Source organism: Notothenia rossii, assembly GCF_949606895.1.
Source record: "Notothenia rossii genome assembly, chromosome: 11".
Taxonomy (NCBI): domain Eukaryota; kingdom Metazoa; phylum Chordata; class Actinopteri; order Perciformes; family Nototheniidae; genus Notothenia; species Notothenia rossii.
The window spans coordinates 6,351,149-6,376,746 of NC_136910.1; the positions used below are offsets into that span (position 1 = coordinate 6,351,149).

The window sequence follows — 25,598 nt, forward strand, 5'->3', positions numbered from 1 at the left end:
GTCAACATCAATTGAAATTATTCACCCAGTGGAAATGTCAGATATGTCTTCATAACTGTATACTTACATTTTGCATTCACTCAGTCAGTTATAATGTGGTAGTTATACGTAGTTTGTTTTAAATTATTATTGATCACATTGTATAGTACATATTTCTTAATTTAAGCTCCAGTATATATGAATGTGTTTGGTGTGTTTTTTAGGTATATTTGTTATTGACCGAGTAAACGCTTTTATTTTGAAGGCAGTTTTTAAAGGCCTCTATCTGTTCGTGCACTGCAATTCAATGTGCGGGCTGGCTTTACTGTGTTTTCCGAAGTGGGGACTGGTTTGACCCGTTTGACCACAGTCTGTTTACCCAGTGTTTCCTGACATGAAACATTTTTATTTCACCTTGCTACTGTATGTGTTTTTAACGTATATTAAAAAACGGGGACATTTCCGGGGACAGTTTCAACCGGGGACAGGTCAATACAAACGGGGACTGTCCCGGGAAAACGGGGAGGTCTGGTCACCCTAAGGCTAAGCTATTAGCTCTGATGAATGTAACCCAAGTGAATTAAATAATCATGAGTTATAGAGGTGCTGATAGGCATATTTGATGTCTTTTGTATAAAAGTCATAAAGTCAAACTAGATTGCTCACCCTGTTTCCATTCCTAAGCGAAATTGCTGCTAGCTGTAGCTTTATATTTAGCATACAGACGTGACAATGGCTACTCTTATCTATCTCTTAGCAAAAAAGTGCAAACATGTATTTCTCAAATCAGTACTCGTTGGCGTATTTGATCACCTTTGAACAGTGCCAGGTAAACTTTCCCCAGTTTTCAGTCTTTCAGCAAAGCTAATTGGTTGCTGACTCTAGCTTCAACTGTTGATATCAATACAAATCTTTATTAATTAAAACACTACGTTTCAAAAATGATTTATTCATCATTATAAAACTTACTTTATGATGAACAATGGCTAAACTAGAGCATTTTTCATTTGTATGTAAATAAAAGTCTGCTTTCCTACAAGTCATCACACAACACAGTGATTATTTGCATTTTCCTCTTAATGATCTGCCTGTTTCTGGTAAAGAATCATCTGCTCAGCAGATGTATTTTAGATTCCCGGCAGCAGCAACATTAGTTTGTTTGGATCAAATACAAAGAGGATGGACAGAGTGCTTCTCAGAAAAATGAGCCCCAAAACACATGTTTTAGAATAAGAAAAGTTTAAGTCAGAATTTCAAATACAAAAGTCTCAGAGAAAAACATCAGAACAATATTTTGTCTTCTTATAAATTAATCTTTTAGAAATATACAGTTGCAAGTACTGTTTGTGGAGGTGAGTGTTGGTTAAATGAAGTCGAAAACAATCACAGATGCTGGTTTTGTCTGTAGAGAACATTTTATACAAGCATTGAAATGGCAACATAAATATCAGCAAATTTACAGCACATAACGGATTGCATTTTAAAATGCTGGTACTGTTCCCACCATACTTAAGCTTTCATTTTAAATCAAAGACGGTCCAGAAAAAAAGTTTGCATTGAAAGAACTAAAGAAAAAACAGAACTTCCTAAAACTGCAACCACCGTGTAAATGTGACAGAGGTGAACTGAACAATGCTGATGTGATTCAATAATTCTGAAGACTTATTTATTTTGATTGTGCTTAAATCCAAACCATTTGCTTCTTTCCATGCTGTCAAGGCTTGTAGATTCTTTTAGCAGAGCTCCCATGCTTCTCTGGAAGCTCCAACATTTCATTTTGTTCATCGTAGCTTTGCCAGGCTGTTAAGGCTTGTTACTCTTTTGCCATTTATATATTTTATGCACATCTCTTGTTGGCACATTTTCTGAGTTATTTTCAATACTGAGGCTGTTAAGTTTTTTAGAGAGCAATAAGGGCTTATCACACTCCTGCTTCTAGGGGGTGCCAAGTGCAAATATGACTTCCATCTGGCTTGTTCTTGTCATTTTGGGTCAGCAACCACCGCTTCCAAAAAGGTTTGCTGAAGTAGCCCAAGGGATTGAGGCCCTCACAACCCTTGTTAGCATTGCTGTTGTAAATCGTGATGAAAAAAATGGAGTCTTCATCGCTTAAAAAATAAAGAAATGGCATATTTTGCACAGTAAAAGCTTTGGTAACACACAGTCTTTAAGATATCCCTGTCTGGTTTTTGGGTAGTTGGCTGAACAAGAACGCTACTAACAGTTTTTAAGAGCTTTGGTGAGTAGGCGTTCAGTCCCAGCCAAAATTGTGGCCGGTCATTTGGTAAAACTTGAGATTGAAGGGTCTGTAGAAGTCTCTGAGCCTATGCAGGACCTCAGAGGGGATTTGGGGATGAGGCCGACCCTTCGACTTCCCCAAACAGCGAGGCCTGCTGCTCCCCTCTGGCTTCTTTAAGCACGGGAAACCTTTGGTCTGGTTGAAGTAGAAGTGCTTGTCTGTCACCACCCGTTTGAGCCCCAGGAAGTCCTGGACCCGGCCCATTTCGCCCGCTGGGTCCGTCACGAGGCGTTCTCCGCTAACAAAGAGGAGACGTGAGAGCGGGAAGAAGCGCAGCCAGTTCTCGAGGTGCTTTGCGTAGATGCCGATGCGCACGGCACTCCAAGTTGTGTCGATGAGGCCTGTGGTGGCGTTGCGGAAAGCCAGGTTCTGAAAGGACGGGAGCCCGGGAGATTTGGTCAGAGTCTGGGTGTAATCAGAGACAGCCCGGGTCACGGGGTCACGAACCACCACGATGAGCTTTGTGTGGCGGCTCATGGAGAAAACACGGCGAGGGGCTTCTTTGGTGATGAAGTAACTGGGGGTCTTCTCCATGGTGATCTGGCCCTCCAGAGTGCGAGGCATCAGATTCCTGCATGACAGAAAAAAAGAGTTACATTAATAAAACTGTTTAAATACTACATGAGTGTACACACACAGCTTGTTCTATAATACAAAAACACATCTACATATTATTTAATTTTGTACACATTTCCCAGATTTTCTTCTTATTCCCAAAGCATTCCTTTGATGATGCCTCACTTGCCTTGAAGGCTTTTTGATTTTGCTTTGTAAATAGTGGGATAAATCTGAGATTAGAGGAAGATAAACTTGACATTAGCTGCTGGCATTGATGGAGAGACCATGTCAGCGGTGACTACGAATGAGTCTGAACGGCTACTAGGAAAACCACAGGGCTATATAAACCTCAGGAAAGTAATTTCCTCTCATCCACTACTTCCTCTTAAACGGGCTCCCCTCAGCTCTCGGTCTTTAAAGCTGGGAGACTGTCCCACAGGACTGAAAAAATAGCCATACCACGGGTACAGAGAAAAGTAATTAAAGTTAGCTACATTATTTTAAACCTGAGGTAGCTTTTAAACTCTCCAAATGTTCAATACCAATCAATACATTCAGTTTTTAATTGGTGTGGAAACAAAACAAATGAGACATTATGGTTTAGCAAGCGGACGCCTTCCTTGTTTGGATATACTTACTGAACAGTTAGCTTAACGGGAGCCACAATGACTGTAGCTTAATCTATGGAGTTAGCCCTGACTCTAAACAAAAATAAGAAATAAATGAATGTAACATTGGCGATCTTTAGCAAGCCAGCTAAGAACACACTACTTGAAAATTAATTGGAGTTACTGAGAAGGACATTTATACTCCTTTGGCAAACTGCATGTCCAGCGCCAAGCTTACAGAGTGTTATTGGGATAAGTGACAGTATTGAAGTAGTTATTGAATTTCCAATTGCTATTCCTTACATTACATATTACGGAAAAAAAAGGTTATGACATAACTGTAATACGTTACTGCCACGGAAAATAAATAAACATTGATTGTGAATGTGTTTTTTATTGTCAATTGTCCTTTTTTGTATTAATGTTAGTATAAAAAACAGCAGTAGTGGACAGCAGTTGTAATTGTGATGTTGTTGATGCACTTGTTTTTTGCCATGTCTTATTTTGTTGCAGCCAACTACTGCATGCTCCCAAGTCTCATTAATGCATTTCAGTCCAAAATTATCCAAAGAGGTCAGTGAAGTATTGTCTATTGGTAACCGTGTGTTCGCATCCAATCCTGGTTATTGCTTTTGGCCCTTTGTTTGTTATTATCATCAGTGGTTGAGGTATTCTAAGCACACTCTGGCTCTTAATAGACTGCACTGCCCTCTTCCTCTTGATCTTCACCCCTACTTAGATGACTCAGAGGCTGAGAGGACATATAAGAGCCTGAAAAAATACAACAAACCCTGACCAAAGACTGCTTTTGACTGAGAGTCGTTCTAAAGTGCCTGAGCAGATTGTATATAAAACGAGGCAAATGGAAGGAAAAAGGAAAAACCTATTCGTCTTGTGTCCTTTATTTAAATCAAATGCTACAGTAACACTAAAATGGAATGTAATATCCTCAATATCAACTCAAAAGAAAGACCCTTTTGTTGGGTTAAAAAATATTCAGATCTGAGGCTCAGTTTGTTATAGAAATCTAAGCATTGAGGAAGACCAGTATTGCAACTGTGAGAGATCCCTCAGCTAATTTCCATGCTTCCCCCTCTTTCTTTAGGAGTCATGTGGTGACGGTTGGGTCGTAGTCTTCGTGGTTGGTCTGTAAGTGAAGGGCTTATGGGGCTCTGAGCTCTGTTTTGTGGTGATGGAGCCGACTCCATTCCTCTCTTTCACTTTGATCCAACACACACAGTCAGCTCCAAGTCCAGCGTGTCCCTGGCATGAAGCTCCGAGGGTAACACCAAATACACAACTTATGGTATTCATAAGAAACCCTTGAGATGTGTAACAGGGCCGGGCCTAAACAATAACACCAAACAGTTTTGAAAAACAAAACTGTTTCTATGGGTAGTCTGAACATTGGGATGTACTACAATGAGCGTTTTAGTTAAAAACCTTTGAGTTACAACCTATTGCTCTGAAGCCAAGTTTCTGAAGCTGTGGGCGCAGGCTTATTTCTGGTCACCACATGACGTGAGTGGCAAGGAAGCTTTTATGAATCTAAAAAGTTAGATTTCTCATTTGGAGCCAAGTACAGTTAAGCAGCTCTGGCTCTGAGGGGCCATTTGGATGCTGTTACCCTGACGTGTCATTCATCTGGGAGGTTATTTTGCAGGAATTAGATGTCGGTTCGATCCATCTACTGCTATTTTACCTGCCTGTGCTTCCTTCCTTAATGTCGCAGACTGACTCGCAAACAACCCCCGAGAGAACATGCCTGATCAATTAAGTGTTTAGAGTGCATAAAAAGGGAGCATTCCATCCTTTAATCAAAATATTTCTGGCCGCAAGCACTCCTTCAATATAACTGTCAGGGGAGGCTTATTTTATGATGAATTTCTCCCAGTATAACATAATTGCCTCCTACTGTATCATGTGCATCTTATCCACATGAATGCAAAGAAAAGCAACATTTCTTTTTCTGTGGTTGCAGGCAGTGCATCCCATGCCCACAACAACATCTGAAAGCAACCCGAGGTGCCCGTGTGTTTGCAATGTTTGGTGTTTTTTTGTGAGCGTGTCTATGGCACTAAATGGATGTTTTTGATTTCATCCAATCAGTCTAATGGAAGCCACGGCGTTTCCCTTGGTGGTGGAGTGGGGCTTCCTTTGACATCATGTTTACATTTTGAACCACTAGCCTGTAATCACAGCCCAGCTTGAATACAACAGAAGAGCCCTGGAGGAGGCCACACAGTGGTGGAGAACAACACAATTTTAGAGCACAGATGTAGAGAAGAAAATAAGCAGTGACGTAATCCTCTCATTAACCTGGATTCACATCTGAGAAACTTCTTATCTCATTTCTCTCGTGAGGTTAATACATAGCGTTTGTTCTTCTTATCTGATATCCGCCTCTGTATTGTTTCCAAAGAGTCTTTACAGAAAACTAGCAACCTGTTTGTTTTTATCACACCTTTAGCGTTACCATCTGGAGCAGGAATGCAGTCGGCTTTTAAAAGTGTGCAGATGTGCGTTTATCGGTGTATACAAAAAGTGTCCAGACGCTCACGTTTTAGTTGAGCTCTTTGTAGGTGGCCTGAGGTTTATTAGGGCCTGTTTAAAGTACTGCAGGCTAATAGGCTACTGTTTATGACTACGATATGAGGAGTGAGCTGTGTATACTGACCCCCGTAAAAAGCTGCCAGGAGAAAGGCGAGCCTAGTTTATGTTGTAGATTGATTGTTTGAATACCCTTTTCTATTTCAGCCCAGCAAGCCATGTGGAGATAACTACATATTTGGTCAAACTTGAGGTAATACCAGAATCTATTGACAGATTTTACAACTTCAAAAGTTACAGATGGATTGTTTAAATAACATTTTCTATTATTGGCATGCAGGCCAAGCTGAGGTAACTACATATTTGGTCACTACAAAGATCTGTTGACATATTTACTACATAAAAAGTGCCAAAGAAATGTAACTTTTCCATGAAAACACTAAGAAGTATTTGCAGTATAACAAGCAAAGCCAAACCACACTGGCTCGGTAAACTCTGCCACTCGGAGACAGCTATATCAAGTCAAAGCTATATAGCCTCAGCTAAAGGTATATTTAGTTGCTTTGCTTAACAATATCTGTAATTGAAATATATGAACTTAAATGAACTGACTTCTTGGTACACTGAAACGATGCAGGCACTAAATCCAATCATGAGCGAGAACAAAACAGCTTAATTTGATTTAAAACAATGTATACACGGGGAGAGAAGAATCCCTCTCAATCATCACTTATGACCCAGAAGTGTGAGTTGGTGTGTGTATATTTAGAGACCCTGAACTATGCCTGGATTTCCTCTTTCCCTTTAATGAAATAAACAGTTTTTGACAATGATGGGAGTTCCTATGCCTCTGACTCCAGCTGTCAGTGTGATCAATCGCCTGTGAAGCTTGGGAAGCTCCTTTAAATTCTCCTGTCTGGAAACAAAAAAATGTAGCTCTAGGTTTGTAGAATCTGCATATTCACTGTTTTCCTTTTTCATCTGAGTTCAATATAGGTATTTTTCACGTGTTATATGTTAAAATCTAAATGTTGTGCAGCCTGAAAATCCCTTTTTTTTTACTGACTTCCCTGTTAATGTTGTTATTTCTCTATGACTTTGTAGGGAATGAAAGGGTTCCCTTACTAAAGCGCTTCTCAAATGTGAGTGAGTGTTTTATTTCTAAAACAGTTTTAGGCAGGTACTGTAAACATGGTGGCTATTATCGCATTTTTATTTGGAAGCACAAGCTATTTTTATTCCCGTTTGTACAACACGCATGTCTTTTTCTGTACTTTCTACTGACACACACACACACACACACACACACACACACACACACACACACACACACACACACACACACACACACACACACACACACACACACACACACACACACACACACACACACACACACACACACACACACACACACACACACACACACACACACACACACACACACACACACACACACACACACACACACACACACACACACTAACCAACCAACCATCTGAACATGCCTTCCACATCTGGGAGCAATATAGCCCTCAGTGTGTGTGTGTGTGTGTGTGTGTGTGTGTGTGTGTGTGTGTGTGTGTGTGTGTGTGTGTGTGTGTGTGTGTGTGTGTGTGTGTGTGTGTGTGTGTGTGTGTGTGTGTGTGTGTGTGGCAGATGAGGGAAGTGTTTCTGGGTTAGGAAGTTTCCCTCTGGTTCTGGGGTTCAGAGCTTCGTGAAGCTGCGATCCAAACGGTCTCTGATGGGCCGCCGGCCAGACCCCCGGACCCTCTTAATCCGTGCCAGCCCGCGCAGCGTGGAAATGGACTCTTCCACCCTGAAGGTCAGCGGCAGATGGTTGTGATTCAGAGGGGCGAGACCACCAGGGATCGTGTAATGCAACATGTCATCATGTGCAGATTTCTCCCTCCACATGCGATGTTACCCCCCCTCTTTTCCTCCATTCACTTCCTCTATTTATTCCACTTTTCCCCGACTGCTTCTGACAACTTCAAAGCCTCCACTTGGCCTCTAGTGTATCCTTCAGTGTGAGATTGTTATGAATACATTTGACACGTGTGAAGGAATTTTGAAACACATCCTGAACCACTACAGAGGGACGTATGAAGACGGATACTGTGTGTGTTCAAAGATCTGCAGCGTAGAGGGAGAGGTTTGTCATTACTGACGGCAAATACAGGGCCGAGCAGCTCCTGTGGGCTGATTAGAAGTCAGCGGGGATTGTAAGCAACTCAATAAAAGGGGAAGTAAAGTAGTGCTTCTCTTTGTGTCTGTTGGAGGTGGGCTATTACATTAGTTGGTTGCTGTTGCTGGACAAAATGTGACTTTTTGCTAAATGAAAGCCAATTCATTGCTGAGTAAAAATAGAGAAAAATTAGTCCTGGACGTTTTCCTTATTGTTTCAAGCCAAAAGGAGATTTTAAGGCTAGAGTAATTAATGATAAGTAATTTCATCTGGTTTTCATTGCATAGTTGTTGAAATGCAGATTTACGGGCTTTTCCTTGATGGAAAATTCAGGTAGAAACGGTCCATACGTATATAGTTCTAGTCATAAATAGTCATTTTTTGCAGTTTCTGCAGAGCTAACAACATTAAATTCAGGTCTTCGTAACACCTTTTAGAGATATTTGAAATTGCAATGTAATACCCCTTTTCATGTTTAAAGAATAACAGAAATGTAAAAATCAAACTGAATTTGTTCTACAAAGAAAATACGCACTATTAGTTAGTTTAGATGGTCTGGTAGTTTAGTATTAGTTACACAACAGGACAATAATGCCTAAATTCATGTATGATTTTGTGACATATAATTCCTAGGTTCATTTATTTATGTTGAGGTATTTATCAAATCACGCAACTTGGACCCAGACAAGTGGCAGAATTATTTGGATTTCAATGCTTTTATAGGAGCTCTTTTTTTCAGAAGCCGCAGATACCCTTTTCTACATCACATCATCTTTCAGCCCCTTACGTCATGTCTCTACTACATAAACCCATTCTGCCCACACCTGATGTTACTGTATCTTCCCTCAGCGCGTGTGTGGCGGGCCGTTACACACTCCCAAGGTTACTGTCTGGCTGACGCACCGTGGTGGTGAGGAGGGTTTTAACGGAGGAGGCTTGCATCACACGGGTAGGTCGGTAGGAAAGAGCTGAAGAATGTGTCTATCTGAGGGGAAAATGGAGGCGTAACGGTTAATAGAGACATCACAGGGCCTGAGAGCGGTGAGTGAGAAGTGGTCAGTCAGAGTTTCCTTTGAGGAACCGGCCCTAATGACAGAGGAATATCTGTGTGTGTGTGTGTGTGTGTGTGTGTGTGTGTGTGTGTGTGTGTGTGTGTGTGTGTGTGTGTGTGTGTGTGTGTGTGTGTGTGTGTGTGTGTGTGTGTGTGTGTGTGTGTGAGTGTGTTTGTTTTTCTGTGTTCAGCAAAGCTTCTAATTCTACAGTGTTTGAAGCTTACGCATTAGCTTGCCACTTTGCAACAAAATCCCTGACTTAATGATGTTTTGAAAATGTGCTAATTAGCTTTTCTAGGTGAGATTTTTGACTTTGATGAAAAGATCGATACAGTACAAACCTATACGTAGCTGGAGCCCGCATGTTGTTTGTTTAATTTGTACAAAAACCAAAGTAAACAGCAGCGTATGGTTTTACACGCGAGCCTTATACTCTTTCTCTGGATAATTTGTGTATATGGACGAATATTCAAATAGACTTCTTTCCCTTTGTCACTAGATGCTAAGCTAACTATCTGCCGGCTGTAGCTTCATATTGATATCAAGCGCTTTGAGCACTAGGAAAAGCGCTATATAAATCAAATGTATTGTTATTATTATTATTATTATTATAATATTCACCATGCAGACATAACAGTGGTATAAATCCTCTCATCTAATTCTAAACCAATGAGCTTATTACTTGACGGGATGCAGTGATTTTATCTTTCTGATTGCGTAACAACCTGTTATGACGGTTATGTGTGTTTGAATGTTTATGTTTGAGTCTACTGTATGTGTCCATATGAGCGGTGTAATTATGTGTGTGTGTGTGTGTGTGTGTGTGTGTGTGTGTGTGTGTGTGCGCGCACTGATTGCTCCCACCCTTCCTGACTTATCAACTGGGAAAATCTGCAGATGTGTTCCTGTCGAGTCCGCAGTGGCCTACTTGTGTGGCTTTATCTCCTGCCTGCCTTCCTCTGATCCCCTGAACACAGGATGGACAGATCCAGTCGATCCTGAACCGGTGAAGTCACGAATGATGTCCTCGCCACGTTACATAATTAGGCTGATGAATCAATATGGATATCTACAGTTAAAGTTAATCAGGAATAAAAACGTCGAAACTGACCTTAAAGTCAGCTCATTAAAACTGAAGCAATCAAGACTGAAAATAAGTGGGAACTACTTCGATTATTATCTAATTTCTTGAGTATTTTAATGAATGAAGGAACATATTTTTCGAACTTGCTTTATTTTCTATAATAATACGCTAAACTATCTTTGATTTCCAATTCTCTGGAAAGGTTATACTACACTAAACGCAGCAAAAAGTCGTCAGAAAATATAATAAAATAATGAAAATATATTGTATTAGCTATTATAATGAGCATATATTTAAATATATATTTAAAGGTGTCAAAAAACTGCAAAGTTTTCACTATTAAATACCTTGACCCTAAATGGACTTTAGCAAATCTGGCAACAACCCAACTCCTGACCAATGAGAACACTCGATTACTGTCCGATGCTAAAAACCCACTTCCGAGCAGTTTCATTCTTACACTCCTTGTGGTTTCTCCGCTCATTGTTCGCAGCGTCTTCAGCAGAAAAAAAGGAAATCACTTCTGGCAGCTGCTCAGCTTTTACAACTGGAGTCGCTCCAGTCAGCGCTCTGCCATCAGTGGCATCTATCAGGCTCATCAGAGAGGACTTGGCAACGTTCACACGCATCAAACACACAGGACACAGTTTGGAAGCAGCATGAACTCGTGTTGCTTTCCAGATTTCCTCCCAAAACCAGGGTCTTGTTTGATTTTGAGCTTGTCCTCAAACTCAGCTCCCTGCCCTCTGTGCCAGGGTTTCAGGCCTAATTAATCTCATTTCCTCCCGAAAGCCAGCGCAGACATCAGCGACAATTAAACAGTTCAGGTCGGGTAAGTCCGACAGACAGTTTTTTTCTAGGGAGGTTTTATAGCACACAAAGAAAGGTGTGTTTCTCTGGGTGGCTGCAGGTTCTCACGACCCCACACCCACCCAGGCAGTCAGACATTAAACAGAGATAGATACCAGTGACGGGTTCACTGCTGCCACACACACACATAAACACACGGACATACATAAACACACACACGGTCAATAATTACCTGCCTCTCCAGACAGAGCAGTGATGGTTAACAGGGTTTCATGCCCATCAAACCAAGCAGCATGTGTGAATGTAATGTGTCAGGATATTAAAATATGGGCAACAAAAAAATACAATTCTAGTGTCTAAGGAACATCAGGAATAAGATTGATATGCAGGCTAGCATAGTTAAGGGTAAACAGAAGGACAACAATGAATATAAGATTCGTAAAGGTATACAGAATATCAACAATATAATTGGGTGAAGCTGATTAATACAAATATGAACAATTATGAATATTTAAATATATATATGTCTGTGTGCAAATGCAAGTCCGAAATAGGTACATAAGGTGAAAATCCTGTGACTCTACGGTGCAGGTTGTTACTTTTTAGCTGATTTAGTTCTTAAACTGGGGTAAATTATTTTCTAATCTAGTAGAAGGGATCTAGTTGTTGATGGAAAAGGGAAAGCAGATTGATATTGCATTGAGATTCTTTCTTTACTGTAATGTGAAACAGAACCAGAAGACAGTCGAATTACAATGTTTTGAAATCCATAACTTTCCCTGAAATCATCATTTGTAATGAGTTGAAACTTATATTACTGACTGCCGTTTTGATATCCTTATATGTTTACTTACTTTAAAAAATGCGCCAAGTTATTTATTTATGTTTACGATGGACTTGTTTTTTAAAATGCTAATTAAAGATGGCTTGTCTACTCTTCTCATTTGTTCCTTTTATCTGTACTGTCCACTTGCTGTTTCCATATATACTTGCCCGCTGTGGGACAAACAAAGGATTTCTGGTTTCTGAGAGAAAGAGGATCTTTATTTCACTAAATATAAGTTACCATCATAAGAAAGCACGGGGTGAAGTATCTTGATGCCCCTTTAGTAATGCACTGTATGGAAAATTGTAGGTTTTCCACAGAAGATGCACATCAATAACATCTGCTTGCACATTAATTGATATGTTTGATTTCAATGCAAGTGTTTCATTGCAAGCTAAAATGCCTCCACAGGAATTTGAATTGGACAAATGGAGTTAGTATCTTGTAAAATCCTTTCTTGTGTCACTATCGCTCAACTCTGTTCAAACTAAATAAGGACCTTCTTATATTCAGGGAATTGCATTAAGAAGGAATTCCTTAACTGCTGACCATTGAATGAATGACACATGTACAATTAGTGACCAAAAAAACTCATGTAAATATGAGTTTGGTTTTAAAAGAGAAAACATGTGAACGTATCCATTAAGAAGCCTATTGTGTCGTTTAATCAGATCCATATATTATTCAATCAGATTAGTATTGCAGATGTTTGGTAATTGGCTATACATCAAACAGAGCTTACCCAATCTGATGAATGTTACTGTTGCCAGCAATGTTATTCTTCCATTTTCCTCCTTAACCTCCCCTTATTTTATGAATAAGCAATTACTTTGAATGTCTTTCTCATCCTTTTCTCATTTCCTTTACGCACGGTAACCTAAAATGAAAGGCTGATGACGCAAAGCAAAGACACTCAAAATAAGAAATGAAAGCAATTGATGTAGACAAAAGAAGGTAGGGTTAGATAATTATGTTGTTGTTGACACACACACACACACACACACACACACACACACACACACACACACACACACACACACACACACACACACACACACACACACACACACACACACACACACACACACACACACACACACACACACACACACACACACACACACACACCAAGGAAAGACATCAAGACTTTGACGAGTTTGTGGTAGGGTTAGGTAATACAAATCTAATATTACGACATAAAACATGACTAAAAACCCAATACTGATATTGAAAGGATGTTATAGGATTAACTATTGGTGCTTTAACAATATATTAACATAATGACATTGTTTATAAATCATAAAAAGGGATGTGAATATAATGACTAAGTGGGTAAAAGCAAATAATACAGTAGATCAGCTAGAACAGTCCAGTACATTCAGAAATAATTATTTATATTATAGAATAACTGCCTTTAAAAACAGAAAACGACACCTACGATATTAAAGGTCCCGTGTCATGGCCATTTCTACTGATCATATTTCCATTGTTGAGGTCTAATAGAATACATTTATATTGTTCAATGTTCCAAACTCACATTGGTTTCTCATACAGCATCTCTGTATAGTCTGTGTATTCACTCTCTGTCCTAAACGGCTTGTTGGAGCTCCAGCCCCCCCCCCCCCCCCCCCCCCCTCCCTGTGAGCCCAGTGTGCTCTGATTGGTCGGGACGTTGCGAGGCTCGCTGCTCAGTGAGCTGGCTTACTGGTGTGGTTTCCGGGTCGGCGATACAGCGGGACACAGCGAAACTCATCCTGAGCACACACAAAGACTCACAGCCGAAGTAAAAACAATAAGTGTGGCTTGATATTGAGTAAGAAAAAGGTTTATAAACGCTGTGAGAATTGGTCTGTAGAGAGCATTTCTCCGCCATCCCATCTCGTCTATTACCAACCAGGGAGCTCTACGCAAGTCAATGGGAGTCCCTGTTAGTTGAAAATGTACGCTAAAGGTCCCCACCCCTCCTGGTGTGTGAGGAGCTCCACGGATTGGTCCATTTTGGTTCCGGGAACCGCATGACTTCACTTGGTTCCCGGAAGAAACAAATGGAAAAAGAGAAATCTCCAACGAGGCGTTCTGGGGCAGCACAGACAGGTCTTTTCTGTGTTAGAGTTTTACTCGCTACAGGGTGCACTTTGAGGGTTTGTGACTCTGCAGACCGTTTACATGCAGAAAAGGTTACATAACACACAAGGGGACGGGTAATAACCAGAAAAGTATGACATGGGACCTTTAAGATATCCAAAATCAGACACAATATCTGGCCTCATATCATTATCATGTCGATATATTGCCCAGCCATAGAGGGTTTTACTTTAAACGCACACTTAGTCTGGAATTGAAAGCCAGACAATTGAAATGAAAGATCAGTCAGTGTGATAAATGACACAAGCTGTCCGTTACATCGCTCTATAACTGTGATTGAAGAGAAGCGAGGTTCACATTTTCCCCGTCTGTCCTCTCGTCGTGCCTCTGATCCATTATTTCTGATTGGACGAGACAAGGCATGCTGGGAGTCGAAAGGTCGACCAATGGCAAGCTGTCAAAATATTGATGACTGAGTTGGATCAGGCCCTTTTTTTTCAACGAGTAAAAAATCCATACCTGTCCAACACCAATTTATCAAGTCATGTTTGATTATATCCTTATACTCTTTCCAGGTGCATTTACATATTAATTCGGCCAAAAATCCCTGTGCATGTAAATAGCAGCGGGTGTCATGTTATGTTTATTAGCTCTGACAGACGTGCCGGATAGTGTTGCTCATTTATGCATATATTCCTCAAATACTCGCCAAGCATTCAACCCTGTCTCATGCACAAAGGCTTCTTTCTTCCAACAAGATCTACACATTTCCTATCTTTCCATATTCTTAAGAAAACCCTTTGTCAGTCTGCACTCTTTGCAACATACAGCTTCCAAGAATGCAAGCAGAGAGGAATTTCACTGGAGAATCCTCTTGTGATTGGTCGAAAGGTCTGACAGGAAATAAAACTTGCATATGGGACTGGTGGGTCTGCTCGATTTTACATTTTTCCAGTCGACCAGGAGACATCAATGCAGGAGATTAGTCGACAAGGCATTGCACTTTTATGCTATATTATGATTATTAATATTATGGTTATTATTTTTGTTTTTTTTGTTTTAGGGCTGAGGGAAGACAAATATGAGTAAAACAGTGCTACCTATTGCTACATATAAAAGACACAATACAATCTGTAATAATGAGCCCTGGAAATATTAATAAAATGTTACGCATGGAAAGGGCATGAGGAAAGTGCACGTGAGTCACAGTGCACGGACGAAGCGGTCCACTCGTCAATAACAGCACAAAAATAAATACATATAACACAGCAAACGGAAACACTTGAAAATATTTTCATTGGGAAAAATTCCTATGCGACTTACACTCTTGAATTAATTTTGTTCTGAGATCAGAATTATTATATCATTAAATAGGTCTCTATATGTATATATTTATATAAGGCTAAGCTGCTGCCTGACTCACTGGCTGCGTCTCACTTCGGTTATTTTTCATTTCCTCGCTCCTCGGGCTCGGTATCACGGGAAGTTGATTTGTCTGCGCCAACTTGAGTAGCGTCCCAGTGGCCTTATTTTTGCCGGAGGATCGAGGAGCAATAATCGAGGAACTACCAGACTATACACAAGTTATTGAGCCGTTTCCGCTCTACATCCTGAACTCCTCCCTTCGATGCAATGCACTTCCGTTTTGGCGGACTGGGTTTGTTTTGCTAGCTAGCTCCGTTGTGCCGACAAAGCACTGATATCGCAGAGACAAAGAGGATATAACAATTACAACATGAAGAAAAGTGGTTCGGGAACTACGTGTGCGGTAGTTGGTTGCAATCACTCGAGAAAGCACCTGAACGAGTGGTTAGATAGAGTGCTACGACCACAAACCAGCACCCAGCCATGTTGTTCATTAAATACAGATAAACACAACAAATAGTGCATGCATTGTATTTTTTAATATTATATATGAATATTTTCATAGTGATGTAATTGTGTGGGCTGCTTTTATATTTTAATTTGTAATACCTGTTAGGATTAAACATGTGATCTTTCTTGTTGAAGCCATTTCTTTAGTTTCCTCTCAACAATTAATTAATTCAGTGTTATTTATGTACAGTATGAGCTTAATATGAATGATGAACTGTGTTAAAAGAAATTGTAGCACTCTAAGGAACATATGAAATGCAATAATGCAATAACAGTGCAATAATGAAATGAAATTACATCAAACTTTATTTTCACTCAAACAGTACAGGCACATATGATATATTGCACAGCATAAAGAGATCATGTAGATTGTGCATTATGTAAACAACAGACAACTGTTGGCTCCTGTGGGCATGACCTAAATAAGGCAGTTTATTTTGGTTTTATGCTGGGCCACGTCGTCATGTTATCCTCCCAGTTTTGCACTGAATTCGGGTGGGGGAGAGTAACGCCATCTCCAGTCAAAGAAGTAGAATCGTGTTCCCAAGCTAGCATCACTGTTAGCATCGAAATCGCTGTGTTTACACCAGTGCCCGTCTGACTGTTTACATCGGTTTACACCGACAGACGCTGTGCAAAAGACTTCCGGCGGAAATGAAGTGCATTTGTGTAGTGTCATGGCGCTACCCGTGTTTTGGCGCGTAAACTTGTCTATCCTCTGGTGAAATCCTCCGACACTCGCCCCGCCCCCTTACTGTGTATCGCTCACTGATTGGGCGATGCAGCGCATGCACTGATCTGGCTGCTGTCAGACGATCAGCTGTGCGGCGTCATCACAAATGGACGTCGCTTCACGTGACGCTCTGGAGGAAATGACGTCCCATTGCTCTTAAAACTAATTTCCCTGCTTCTCGTGGTTTCCTTGCGTCTCTCCTTCCCTGGTGGGAGGGACTAGTCGCAGGGAAAAGACGCAAGTGAGGGACGCAAGGACTCCATTTAACCGAAGTGAAACGCACCCACTGTCTCTGCCACCTCCCTCCATGCCTGGATCCTCCGGTTTGTATCCCAGTAAATAGTAATGGTCTTAAAGAACCGGGTGATTTGCTACCGTAATTGGAATATGAGGAAAGGAACTGCGGTCTGGCTCTCCCAGCTTGCACGTGGTTTGATTGGCTAGCGTTTGTACTGTCAAATTTGCATAAACGGGATTTGATTGGCTGACGCTTCCAGCTCAGCTTCAAAAATTGAACATTGCTCAACTTTTGAATCCTGAAAATCCTGGAAATCTTCGCTTTGCTTCCCCACAATGCAGTTCGGCGAAAAGCGAGGCAAAGTGACGTCACCCCCATTCAAAGTCAATGGGCAGAGAAGCGTTGGAAGATTTTTTTAAAGCTGCTGTGTGGACGGGGGTTAGCCGGATAGTCGAACGAGACGACTATTTGAGGGCAGCCCTAGTAACTGGAATATAGAACATAGAGAGGAGACTATGAGACGAATACATGAGTCGATAAAGACAGAGATTTAGAGACAGAGAGAAAACACATCGACTCTACGGAGAGCCTCTCTAACGGCAGCGAGGACACGTCTGCTGGCTTTACATTTCACAGTTTGACTGACCCGAACAAGCCGATAAATCCACCGCAGCAACACTCGAGACTGAGGGGTATAAATGTCAGCAGTAACAGCTCCTTGTCAACAAGATTGAATATTCAGAAGTTAATTCATTTCTGCCGCAACAGCGTGATAAAGCCGGCCAGAGAGAGAGATCAATAGAAGGGAACCTATTGTAGGTGATCGATATCGGGAAATGACATTTATATCTGCTGGATATTTATAGTGTCAAGAAATAAGGTGGAGAGATGCCGAGGATAACAGGATGGATTTTCAGGTAGAGCAATGTGAATGAATCCGACCTCACACACACACACACACACACACACACACACTTCGCACACCATGGCTGTCTAAACCCTCGTTCTCCACCACGAAACCACCGAATCGTTTCCAGTGGAGGTCAGAGCCAAGGCTTTTCCACATGTAAGCATTTTTTCGAAAACAATTTGCCAAATGCTTCCTTTAAGGATGTCCATGTGTTTTACTTGGTTACGATCTAAAGACACGGGCCAAGGCTCGCTCTCTCTCTCTGAGCTCAGAGACACTGATTTTAAAATGAAGAGCTCTGTCAGAGAATACAAGTTTAAGTGATACTTTGCAGCCCGGTTTCTGATGATTTTGTTGGCTTCACATATGACGGTTCTGTTTCAAATTGATATATGTGGATCACGGGGTACTTAACATGCAATTTCACATAATATTTATATAACTACATATGATATCTGGAAGAAATACAGGGAATAGAAAGCAGAAAGAGGACGAGGAAAGGACATTATGAGTTTACTGATCCTTCATAAGTCATATTGGGTCAATGCTTAATTGATACGTCAAAGATTGTAACATTCAAAAAATATAATATTTTCAGAAATATATGTGATGATGGAACTGATGTATGGGAGACAAAAGAAAGGCAAGAAATGAAAAACGTATCCATTACTTGTAGCTTTCTATTTCAAGCATTTATACAAAAATGTTTTGCTAGCTGCTAGCTTTTTTAGCTCCGTTGCTAACTTCCTCCTTCGTTGCTAACTAGTTTTAGTTAGCAAGCAAGCTAATGTAGTATATTGCTGCCCTGTAGAACAACACATAGTTGCTTTTCTGACAATATCATATTTCTATGCTTTCCAGTTACTGTTGAAAAATACCGAAAATACTTTCTTTTTAATCTGCCATTACGTCACGTTAATATTAAGACCAACGCAACCAACGGTCGAGAAGGACGCAGGAAAACATGTTGTTCAAACCATAGACGTTCAAACCAAGTATAATTCAGCCTCAGGGAAATATTGTGGGTTATAATTGCTCCTTTGATAAGGTTGCGGGACCTTCGGAGTCATGGCTACAGTAATACACATTAGTCTAAGGACAGGGAACGGTCCTTGTCATGGTTAAAAGGAATTTAAAAAGTTGACAGTCCGAAAGAAACGGTACAAAATAACGATGCTGCATATGAAGACGTTTTGTCGAGCCGTTGATCCAACTTGACTTCATACGAGGTTCACAATACCTTCACAGCTCGAGGTCTTTGGCACCTGAACGTGAACATGTGTCGTTTTACAGCTCTTGCAAAAATGGCCAGTCTGTGTTACATTTCATATTACATCACAATTTCTTTTTGTTCAAATAAATTGAGCGCCGCCCAATTTTTCCTGGGGAAGTGCGCGTGCAGAAGAAGTGCCTCCTGGACGATAGATTAGTTGCTTTGAACATTTACATCTGTGTCGTATAAAAATAAAAAGTCCCAGTAAGTCTTATTGCTTGTCTGTAGGCCAGAGAAACTACACAGCCCCTGGGCACAATAACCTTCTCCTACAGCAGTAAAGATGGAGGTGTAGGAACACTGAAGCGTTCATCATGCTCCAGTGTTACGAGGTGAGGGGGTGGCGGGGCGGGGGTGTTGACCATGGATGTATAATAAGAAGGTGTTGACTAATGCTTCATAAGGCCTTGTTTAACTGCGACCGGGGGGCCTAATCCCTCTCAGCCACTCCGCATGTCCCTGAGCTGTCCATGTTAATGCCTGACCTGTCATTACACCGGTCCAATTCACACGGTGTTGAAACGAGCTGTCAGTGGATTAGGAAGGAGCAGAAACACATTTCATTAAGATAAAAGGAGAGGAAGGGAAAAAAGAAAGGTGATCACGTCATGTCTGAGTCACACACAAAAAAGAGTTAGAAGTGTAAGGTCCGTTTACCATCAACAGAAGCAGTGAAAGAAACGAAGAACCCTTTCTCGTGTTATGTTCAGCTTTGTCACCACTTAGATAAGTTGCTTGCTTCAGATGAAAATGAATGCCATCAAACATTAAGTTTTACCTGCACTTTTCTCACCAAATATCATATGTTTTTTATTTTTAAAGAAACAGATCCTATGTAGTTAAACACCAAAAGTACTATTAAAAAATTCTGCGGTGTTATTTCCGATGTAGAGTGGAAAAGCAAGCCATCATGATTTTCCGCTGGTATAACTAAATTGACTTACTTGTGCTGACAAGATTCAGAGGTTATGACTGGAATGATTTTACTGAAGAGCGTTTGGTGAAAGAGTTCTGTAAATGACCTGTTAGATTAAAATTAAATTAAAAATTATGTAATACTAATAGCCAGACAGTTAACCTATAACAGTTGAAACAACCTGTCAAATATTTGATTTGTTGCTCCACAGAAAATGTATTACTTTGAAAATCTATGTATCATTTTCCTTATTCTACCAGCAAAATTCCAAACATAGCGGTTTTGATGTCTCAAATGTAAGGATTGACTGATTGCTTGATATTAACTGGATCATTTGGGGTTATGGGGTAATGTTGGGATAAAGAAAAGACATTTGGAGACGTCATGTTGGATTCTGGGAAATGATAATGGGCCTTTTTCCACAAATGTGTGGACAGAAACAGCTACAATTCAAATTGTTTCATGAATGCTTCATCCTGTACTCGCATTTTGTCTGAATACAGATTGCAAACAGTTGTTTAACTTGCACAATGTGCATATCTGTGTTGAAACTATTGCAGGGGTTTCAGTTTTAGTCATGTGTAAAGTTCCTGTTCCTGATTTATATGAATGACATTATCAACACCTCCGACATGTTAAAATTCATTTTGTTTGCCGATGATACCACCATTCTCTGCTCCCTTCATAATCTTTGTGATCTTGTTAAAATTGTTAATGCAGAATTAGAAATACTATGTAACTGGTTTGCAGTTAATAAATTATCTCTTAATGTGGCCAAAACAAATGACATGTTATTCAATACAAAGTCTGAGAGTAGAAATGACTGTATTATACGGATTTGCAATACTGAGATAGAGAAAGTTGGTGCATGTAAATTCTTAGGACTCATTGTTGATGAAAAACTCAACTGGAAGCACCATATAAAAAATGTACAAACTAAACTGTCAAAAACAATAGGTATTTTGTATCGTACTAAGAACATTCTCGAGGAAAAAATACTCAGAACTCTTTATAACAGTCTATTTCTCCCTTACCTTTATTACTGCTCCGAAATATGGGGAAACACATACTCAACAAATCTACAAAAAATATTAACATCTCAAAAAAAATCGTCTGTGGTGTTGGTAAATATGAACACACAACTCCCATATTTAAAAAAACTCAATCTATTCAAATGTGTTGATATAGTTAAGCTTAAAACGGTACTGATTATGCACAACATTTTCCATAATAAAATGCCTACTAACATTCAAAAGCAGTTCCAAACCACAGTCATGAAATACCCAACCAGGCATCCTAACTGGCTGTATAGCAAGCCCTGTAGAACAACCATCAAATCACTCAGCTGATCCATAATCGGAGTTAGAACGTGGAATGGACTTCGCCCAGACCTTTCAGGTACTACAAGCCATCAACAATTCAAAACTAAAGTAAAAACAATTATATTTGCAGATTACTCCAGCTAACAGGTATTGGATATTCCCAGTATTACTTATATATGTATTCTAATTTTTGTTTTATTTATTGTTTTTTTCCAGTTGTCATTGGTTTTCTTGGTTTCTTTGTACTCCTTAATTTCTATATGTTTTTGATTAAATAAATGCCATTATTATTATATTGATGCTAATGATGATGCACGGGAGGGCTACTCCCCATAAGCTATGCTTCAGCCCTCCCGCTTCTACTAATTTTGTTCATTTGTGTGTATGAATTATACGTTTTTGTTTTTGTATGATTTTAGTAAAATAAATAAAAAATTAAAATTAAAAAATAAATAAATAAAGTCAAAATGAACTTGTGACTCATAACTGTATCATCCCACATACATATCAGTCATGTTGAAATAGCTTGCATGCAGCAGGAAAACCCGACCTATTCCTCTGAAACAGCTACTGAGTAATTGCAAACCCGCACACGATCACACACACACACACACACACACACACACACACACACACACACACACACACACACACACACACACACACACACACACACACACACACACACACACACACACACACACACACACACACACACACACACACACACACACACACACACACACACACACACACACACACACACATTGATGTCTGGTGTCACTTAGTGCTGTTCCACCTGAGCCAGAGCACCGATCATTACGCGGTTGTATTGATCTCTCCTGCGTCTCTCTGTCTTCTCTCACGCCACATTTCTCCGCCACACCTCCATGTTCCTCCACTCCCTTCTACTTGTCTCTTTTTCAAACCGTCATTTGCTCCACACATCAGTCTTCCTGTGTAATGGTTTCTCCTTGTCCCTCCGTCTCAGTCTCTCTTTCTCTCATCTCTGGGCTATCAGATATCAGGCACACACAATATAAAGGTTCCTAAAAAACACTTCTTCCCATATACAAATATTTTACAGCCTTTTTATGGAATAAAAAATATAGGTTATTTTTGACAATAGAAAAAAAAAAAAGCCTATTTTGGCTTAACATGAATTGGAATCATTTTACCCATAACATTAAAACAAGTCTTTCAATTTGTTTGAGCTTTCAAGGAACAAGCTTAAGACTAAAAAAATATTTTAAACCGCTTTTATTTGTGTGTTTATGCATGTAAACAACGATGGATGCATGCTGATATCCCAAGATTGATATCAATGTGTGAGAAAATTAAATAAAGCTATATTGACAAGATAAAAGTTGCTGTCAGTCTTCAAAAGCCAATTTTGCCTAACAACGATTACAGTGTCTCTCTGCAATCCCGAGGACGATATGGGAAAAATACAAATATTGGCTTATTTTTGACGAGACAGATATCGCATTCAATCTTCAGCTCATCCTCGAGCTAACACCTGACTGAGGGGGTCATCCTCACTGCCTCCATCCACAACAACCCCACCCTCCTCCGGCCCTCAGGGGACCAGCAGGGACACTTAGGGAGGCAGCGTGTCAGCTCAATAAACAGCAATTTATTGGCAGGGGACTGAATACGCTGCCATCCTTGGAAGCTATCAGTAGAGCCTCTTATTGGTGCTGAGGGATATTAATGAAGAGAGGAGAGGGACTGATCACAGCACGCATGAAAAGATGTGTTTGCATGCACAAAAAAACAAGCTGTACATCGACTAATAAGTGGAAAGTGTTTTTGAAACTGCTCTGTTGATGCTGCATCATGCTCAGTCAGTAATAAGAGAAAGTACACGATTATCAGACGGCAGCACATGTGAATGCCATGATAGTAAACTCTATATGTTTGAGGTGATGTTCAGATAAAAAAAATAGATTTGGAGACTTTGTCGTGGATTCTGGGAAATGGTAATGGGAATTTTACCACCATTTTGTGACGATTCAAGAACAAATCTACAAAAAAAACAGCTCAAAATGTTATTTCTTAATGTTTCATTCTGGGTTTTTTTGCCTCAAAATGTATAAAGTGATTTGTAAAGTCAAAATAAAAATTAGACTTGACTGTAAAGTCCCACAGGTTGAGCTTGCATGCAGCAGGAAAACCCCCATAAAACAAAATACATGATGATAATCTGATGACAGCACACTCAAATGCCACGTAAAGCATTGATTTAATACTGTTTAGTGATTAGTGACAAAAGCATGAAAAAACTGGCAGTAAAAAGTCCATAAATGTACAACTTTCAAAGTCCTTATAATGTATCACTCATTAAAATATTGTTTATAACTGACTTTAAAGCTTCAGGCTCAGACAGATTCCAAAGACACAAAATCAAATTGAGCTGATCACACATCCCAGCAAACTAAGATTTCTTTAGTCGATATGTCAATTTTTAGGCTTTTTTAATATTCAACTATAATTACAATGTTTCCTTTTATAGTAAACACAAGTGCTTTTACAAGATTCTTTACAGAGAAACTAATGTTTACAGATCTGTCTGTACAGATTAGTCGACAAAATCATGAGTGTTAAGTGTGCTGAAAATACTTAATTTGCCACTATGTAGAGAGAGATATAGAGCAAATGTACAGTATTATACATTGGAAGAATCTGGGGGACTTTTTTGGCACCTGTGGTTGTATAACTTGATTCAACTAGGGCTTATTTACACGTTAGGTATAATGCAATGTAGCCTTATATATCACAGGAATAATATCAATGTTTTATTCTTTTATATAAAATCAACACCTCTTTTTATTCTTTAAACCCTTCAAGGAAGCTACTCAACACATGGATACATGAGCTCTACGTTTTCACATGTGTTCTAACGAAACACAAATCAATTCTCTGACTTAAATAACCAGACGTTTTCCTTCATGTGAAAGTGATAGCAAACAGCTCCAACTCTAATCAGGCTTTAATGACTTCTGCCCTGAACTTTGACCCTTACAGTCCCTTTCTATTCCGGTCATTTCCCCGTTTGAAAACACCAAATAACGTCTTTATTTTACCACAACAAGTAACCAAACTCTGTATCATTAAGTTGAAAAAACCTGCTCACCTGTACCAGTCCAGTCCCTTATCGTAGAAGCGGTCGAAGAAGTGCGGCTCGGATCCCACGGCTCTCACGTCCGGATGAATCCGCAGAAACTCCAGCAGAGCCCGCGTGCCACCTTTCTTCACTCCAATGATGATGGCCTGGGGGAACTTTTTGCTCCCAAAGGTATTAGCTATAGAGATATTATCAGAGGAACCATCGCTGAAGTCCGACATCTGCTCGCGGAAAACCTGAGACGCGTTGTGCGTAATTTTCTCCTGCTGGGACGCTCCATCGTTTAAAGTGATTTTATTCTGATGATTACTTTGTTGGTCATATACAGGCCTGGGTAAGGAGTCACAGTATCCATTGAGGCAGTAAAAAAGGTAAGTGAAGAGGATGATCATGGTAAAGAACACGGACAGCTTGGACTGCACCCTCAGGTGTCCAAGGTTGAGCGCGGCTCTCCATTTACTACATCCCATGAGTCGCAATCCTGGGCATGAGGACACAACGCAGGAAACATGCCTCATCAAAGGACGTCATATTTTTAAAAGTCACTCAAACTGAGGACGCTTTTTAATTTAAAGAAATCACCTCGTTGGTGCCACTTTCAAACTTGCCCCGAGCGCGTAAAAAAGCTCCACATATTCCTCCGCTTATCTCTCGTACCTTGACTTCCTCTCTCATCGTCTGTTCGTCATCGGAGTTTCTTTTTCAACAACTTGAGCAAAGTCCCGGTGAGTGTCATCTGAAAGTGTCTCTGGGTGTATGTGTGCCTCCTGTGCTCTCCTTGGCAGCTGCTCGACAGGAAAACACTCAACACCCCCTCCTGTTAGTGCGTAAAATCCACGCCCTGTTTATAAAGCACACGCCCCTTCCATCCTCAGCTCAATTAGCACCGTCTTCAGACTGATAGAAACTCATAAAAATCACATTATAATTATTTTATGGACATTTAGACAGAGATGGAAGAAGTATTGATATATTTTACTTGAGTGTCAAAATACTTCATTGCAAGTAAAAGTCCTGCATTCAAAATCTTATTTAAAAGTACAAAAATATTATCAGCAAAATGTACTTAAAGTATAAAAGTCACATTGTGAAGAAAATGTGCGTTTATTTGTGTATATAACTATATTTATATATGTGACATTTCTAAATAACATTGTTACATCAA

General features: G+C 40.1%; 1 protein-coding gene across 1 annotated transcript; it reads right to left on the reverse strand.

Annotated features, from left to right (window-relative positions):
* Positions 1-1,201: 1,201 nt before the first annotated feature.
* Positions 1,202-25,212, reverse strand: LOC307023637 (heparan sulfate glucosamine 3-O-sulfotransferase 6). Its single transcript, XM_079657032.1, has 2 exons — positions 24,443-25,212; positions 1,202-2,849 (listed from the first exon to the last, which is right to left on the reverse strand). Exons 1-2 carry the CDS (start codon positions 24,949-24,951, stop codon positions 2,231-2,233), a joined length of 1,128 nt encoding a protein of 375 aa, XP_079513158.1. The 5' UTR covers positions 24,952-25,212; the 3' UTR covers positions 1,202-2,230.
* Between the last annotated feature and the right edge of the window lie 386 nt (positions 25,213-25,598).